At 47.7% G+C, this 5,006-nt stretch overlaps 1 protein-coding gene across 1 annotated transcript in view; it reads left to right on the top strand.

Moving 5' to 3' along the window:
* Nucleotides 1–3,992, top strand: part of LOC143007321 (RNA-binding protein Nova-1-like) — a 16,565-nt gene extending 12,573 nt beyond the window's left edge. The window contains exon 2 of the mRNA XM_076158594.1: nucleotides 555–3,992. Within this exon, the coding sequence (XP_076014709.1) occupies nucleotides 555–1,577 (1,023 nt within the window). The 3' untranslated portion in view covers nucleotides 1,578–3,992. The remainder of the gene's footprint in view (nucleotides 1–554) is intronic.
* Nucleotides 3,993–5,006: the final 1,014 nt, after the last annotated feature.

The raw sequence follows: 5,006 nt of genomic DNA, 5'->3' as shown, positions 1-5,006 counted from the left end.
TTCCTCTCCACTCCTCTTGTTCCTCTGCACTCTGTGGCCACTTTATTAGATACACCTGACTGATCGATATCCTCCAATAGAACCTCCTCGCTATAATTTCTATGAAGTTTATTTTGTCAGTCATCACAGTTAGTGGTGCTTCTAGATTAGACTGCATAGTATTGACATAACTGAATGGTGTTATATTGGATCGTGTAGGTGTATCAGCGTGTGTGTGTATGTGTGTGTGTGTGTGTGTGTTTCCCCAAATGACTGAAATGGATGTAATCCTCCAAATGGTGTTGATTTGGATCACATCCTGCACTTGTATTTCCTCTGTTCAGTTTATTTCCCCATGATCTGAGCTGTCTGCTTTACAGCCACCAGGGGTCCAAGCCTGCAGGAACAGGGACTTTGGTACTTATTTGATGTAACAACGATGATGAGAGTCAGGGAACCATTGGTGGATACTTTGAAACTCTAGCAGCCTTGTCCATGAGCACATTAACATTTCTACCCTGTTGTTCTTCTTGTCCCTCCCCTGTTCCCACCCACTCTCTTGCTCCTCCCACCAGGCTAAGCTTATTGTCCCAAACAGCACGGCGGGGCTCATCATCGGCAAAGGCGGAGCTACAGTCAAGGCGGTGATGGAGCAGTCTGGGGCGTGGGTCCAGCTTTCCCAAAAGCCCGAGGGCATCAACCTTCAGGAGCGTGTTGTCACCATCAGCGGAGAACCCGAGCAGAATCGTAAAGCAGTGGAGATCATCGTGCAGAAGATTCAGGAGGACCCACAGAGCTCCTCCTGCCTCAACATATCTTACTCCAACATCACGGGGCCCGTCGCCAACTCCAACCCCACCGGTTCCCCGTACGCCAACTCAACCGAGGTCATGCCAGCTGCAGCCGCTGCTGCGGCAGCGACGGCCTCCTCCCTGCTGGGCCAGGCCGGTCTTGCTGGAGTGGGCGCCTTCCCGACAACCATGTCCAGCCTGTCAGGGAACGACCTGCTGGCTATCACCTCCGCCCTCAACACGCTCGCCAGCTACGGTTACAACACCAACTCCCTGGGCCTCGGGCTCAACCCCGCCGCAGCCACAGGGGTGCTAGCCGCCGTAGCAGCTAATGCTAACCCAGCAGCAGCCGCTGCAGCTAATTTGTTAGCCTCCTACGCCAGTGATGCTTCTACCAGTGTTGCTCACCAAGCGGCCGGTCTGGGAGGCTTCTCACTGGGCTCCCTGGCAGCAGCTACAGGGGCCACCAATGGCTACTTAAGTGCCGCATCCCCACTGGTGGCACAATCTCTACTGGCCACAGAGAAGCTGGGAGAAGGCGCAAAGGAAGTCGTTGAGATTGCCGTGCCGGAGAATCTGGTGGGAGCCATCTTGGGGAAAGGAGGGAAGACGTTAGTGGAGTACCAGGAGCTGACCGGAGCCAGGATCCAGATCTCCAAGAAAGGCGAGTTCATCCCTGGAACCCGGAACAGGAAGGTGACCATCACAGGTTCCCAGGCCGCCACGCAGGCTGCACAGTACCTGATCAGCCAGCGGATCACGTATGAGCAGGGGGTACGCGCCACCAACCCACAGAAGGTGGGCTAAATATGACAGCCAATAAGAAATGAGGAGGAAAGAGGAAAAAAAGAGTGGGGGCTTGGGGGAGGAGTATAAAAAGTGAGAATGAGAAAGGAAAAAGGAGAGGAGAGCAAGAATGTTGGAAGGAATCGTCCACGCCGTTTTCTTCTGCGTGTTTTCAGTATTCTTTATTAAAAAAAAAAATTTTGACGCGAAGCAAAAATGTGCTGAGAAGACGAGGAGGGAGAGGAGCAAGTATCACACTGAAAAACCAAGAAAAAAATGTTTCAAATGTAAATAAGGTTTTATTACTTCACGTCTTGATCTTTTGGGATTTTTTTATTGTTTTGTTTATTGTTCTTTTTGTTTCTGTTCTGTTTGGTAAATTAAGCTGTCTATCTGTTGGTTTGTGTGTATCGTGTGGACAGAGCTTAATGCCATGTAGACAGGCTAACTGCCTGAGAGGCTGCAGACAGGTGTGTGGGCGGGAAGGCGTGGGGGCGGTCCCTTATGGAAGCCCCGCCCTCCTCACCCTGACACACACACCTCTGTCGCTCACCAGTAGGGTCTTTGTTTTTCTTCCAGTTTTGATTTGCCCCTCAGTCCCCGCCCCCCCCCCCCAGACCCAAAGCCCCCTCACTAGTTGCCCCCCCGTGCCACGCCCCTCCTCTCTGACGAGGGTTTTAATACGAGCAAGACTGCAAACTGGTGTGAGAGTGATGAAATGCCTCCCTCTGACCCTGCTGCACCCATTTCATTCTTCCCCCACCTATGCTGGGGGGAGGGATCGGGTGGGGGTGGGCTCAGATCAGCATTTCCTCACCCACACACCCCCGTATTCCTTGTGATGTATCCCAGACGCTCTGCAGCACCACCGTGCAGCTCTAGTTTTCAGACAGAATGCCGAGGCGCACGTTGATGACCTCACCTAGAGCGAAAACTAGCCAGGAGCGGAGCTGGGATACTGAGCCCGCTGTGGCGCACACACACACACACACACAGACACACACACACAGGATCTGAGGCGTCTTTGCAGTCTGCTGTGATAATTCTATTAATGATATTTACATGATTATTATTATAGGAATCATCACCATCGTCATTATTTATTAATGAGTTCACCCATAAAAGCTGATTCTTTTTTTAAAAATCTGTGAATTCAGGTTGACATGAATGTAAATGAGACTATTTTTTATTTGAACTATTTTGTTTTAATTTAAGTGAATTGAAGATGAATAGTAATGTTACATAGTGTAATATATGTCTTATTTAAGTCCAGTAAGAATGCCAGCCCAGGCTTTATCATTACAGTGAAGGATCAGCTTATACAGTATATCCAGTCAAAGAGCAGAACAGGGAATGCACACACACACACACACACACACACACAAAGGCAAAACAAAACACTAAAATGCCATATTTGGTGCTAGAAAAGGGAATTCTCCATATCTATGATGCAGACTTCAGTGAGACCTCCAGATTCATAAGCAAATATCTCCAAACTGAATCGACCATTCACACCACAGGCTGCACTGCAGTGTGTTCATGGACAAAACAAACTTAGGTCCGTTGTTCTCATTCTTGGCTGTGCCTGCTCATGCTTCAGAATATCCTCTGTAGTGAATTACTCTATTACACTTTGCCTCTAATGTCAAACGATAAGTGAATAATAGTTGACTTGAGCCGTCTGTAGCTCTCAGACAAACTGCTGCTCAGCCTGTGGTCTTCCAAACTCTTAGATGAACCTGAACTACAGAGAACATTAAGCAGGAGCACTTAAGAACCATAAGGAAACACAACGTACTACTGACAAATAGAAACATTGAGAAATTACACAAAAAACACTGAATCATGACGAGGGGACATCGTTCATCCTGCAGGGTCCACATCTGAATCTGCCACGCTCGTAGATTTGCTATTCTTAGGCGGTGTGCATATCAATAAAGGAGAGAATAGCCTCCCTGATCCTTGCCCTTATCAAGCAACTGTCCAACTGTCGATGAGGTAAAGGGCAGACATGAGATATCTTCAACCTATGGTTAATGTCCAGGGAGTTTAGATTGATTCTGCCACAGGCAAACTGCACGTCTCCCATGGCAACATACAGTATTTACTGCCCAATGTAGACCTAGGAGGCTGCTGAAGATGCTGTTTTTTTTGTTTTGTTGTTTTATTTTGTGTCCTGTTACTTTTTTCTTTTCTTTTTTACAATCGGAGTACACTGAATTATTGTCTTAATGCACTGTGAAGCGAGGGAGCGGTTCTCCCTGCCTATGAGGTCAGGGATGTGTGCTGTAGGCGGCATTGTATTAGATGGTTTCATATGGCAGGGACAAACACACATATATGAAATATATGTCGAATGCATATGAAGAACTACGCCAGAAATGCACGTCATATCTGAGTGGCGAGGGAGGAGAAAGAGATTAGGTCGATTAAGATGGTCAACCAGTTCAAATCAATTCGACTCACCTTGCGTGTTGTCTTGGATACTTTTCTAACGAGAGGGCGGGACTTTGGGGGAGTGTTCGGTGTCCATCAGCAGTGAAAACAGACTGCACTAAAGTGGGTCATCCTAATCCCAACTCTACTTTTCTATCTCAGCTGTTTCTTTTTCATAAACAGTTGAAACCGATAATGTATACATCCTATGGACAGCTATTCCAGTCCAACAGGAGTTGAAGTGTGATGGAATGTAAAATGCCGACGTGAGGAGGGGGTGCATATGATTATTGACCTTCAAGAGCCTGGTGAGAGGAGGGAATTCCTCTTAGGATAACAAAAAGAGACAAAAACCAAAACTAAATCTGACCTTTTGATTCTTTCAAACCCAATCCGACCCAAAAATCCTCTACTGTGCTCTGGTTGCGAATGTTTCCCTCCCTGTTGGAGCACCAGTGAGGGTTTATCTCCACAGCTTGGTAAGGAGGCTTCTTTACTCCCATCTAACACCATCCACACCTTCCTCACCCCCTGTCCCACCTGTCCTCAGTCCCATTCTGACACCCCCCGCCCCCCCGTCCCCCTTTCCTCCTACCACATCGCTCCATGGGTGACTTTGTCTGGTGTTTCGATCAATGCATGTCTGCTGCTTGCTATGACAAACACCACAAACCTGAGTCTCTCTCCATGTCCTGGAGCAGCTGGAGGCTCACAGACGCCCCGATACACCACCGAGGGGTTTGTACCGTCTAGATAGTGGACCACATCTGCAGTTTGAGTTAATAGGCTGGGGCAGGGTACAGTGTGAAGTCACGTCTTGCACAGAACACTCTTACCTACTACGTATAGATTGGATCAGTATATATTTTCATAGTAAGGAGAATTATTAATTTGTAATACCTTATTGCACAAACATGAAACATACACATATCGTGAGGGATGGTTTTGTCATTGAGAAGGATTTGACTGGATTTACGTTGGGTATTTGTGTGGCAAAAATCTCGTGAGGAGAGT

This window comes from Genypterus blacodes, unplaced genomic scaffold, assembly GCF_046128005.1.
Source record: "Genypterus blacodes isolate CSIRO-AG114 ecotype Tasmania unplaced genomic scaffold, CSIRO-AGI_Gbla_v1 ptg000084l_1, whole genome shotgun sequence".
Lineage (NCBI taxonomy): Eukaryota > Metazoa > Chordata > Actinopteri > Ophidiiformes > Ophidiidae > Genypterus > Genypterus blacodes.
The sequence above is the reverse complement of the archived record's forward strand: the minus strand, read 5'-3'. Positions and strand labels throughout refer to the sequence as shown.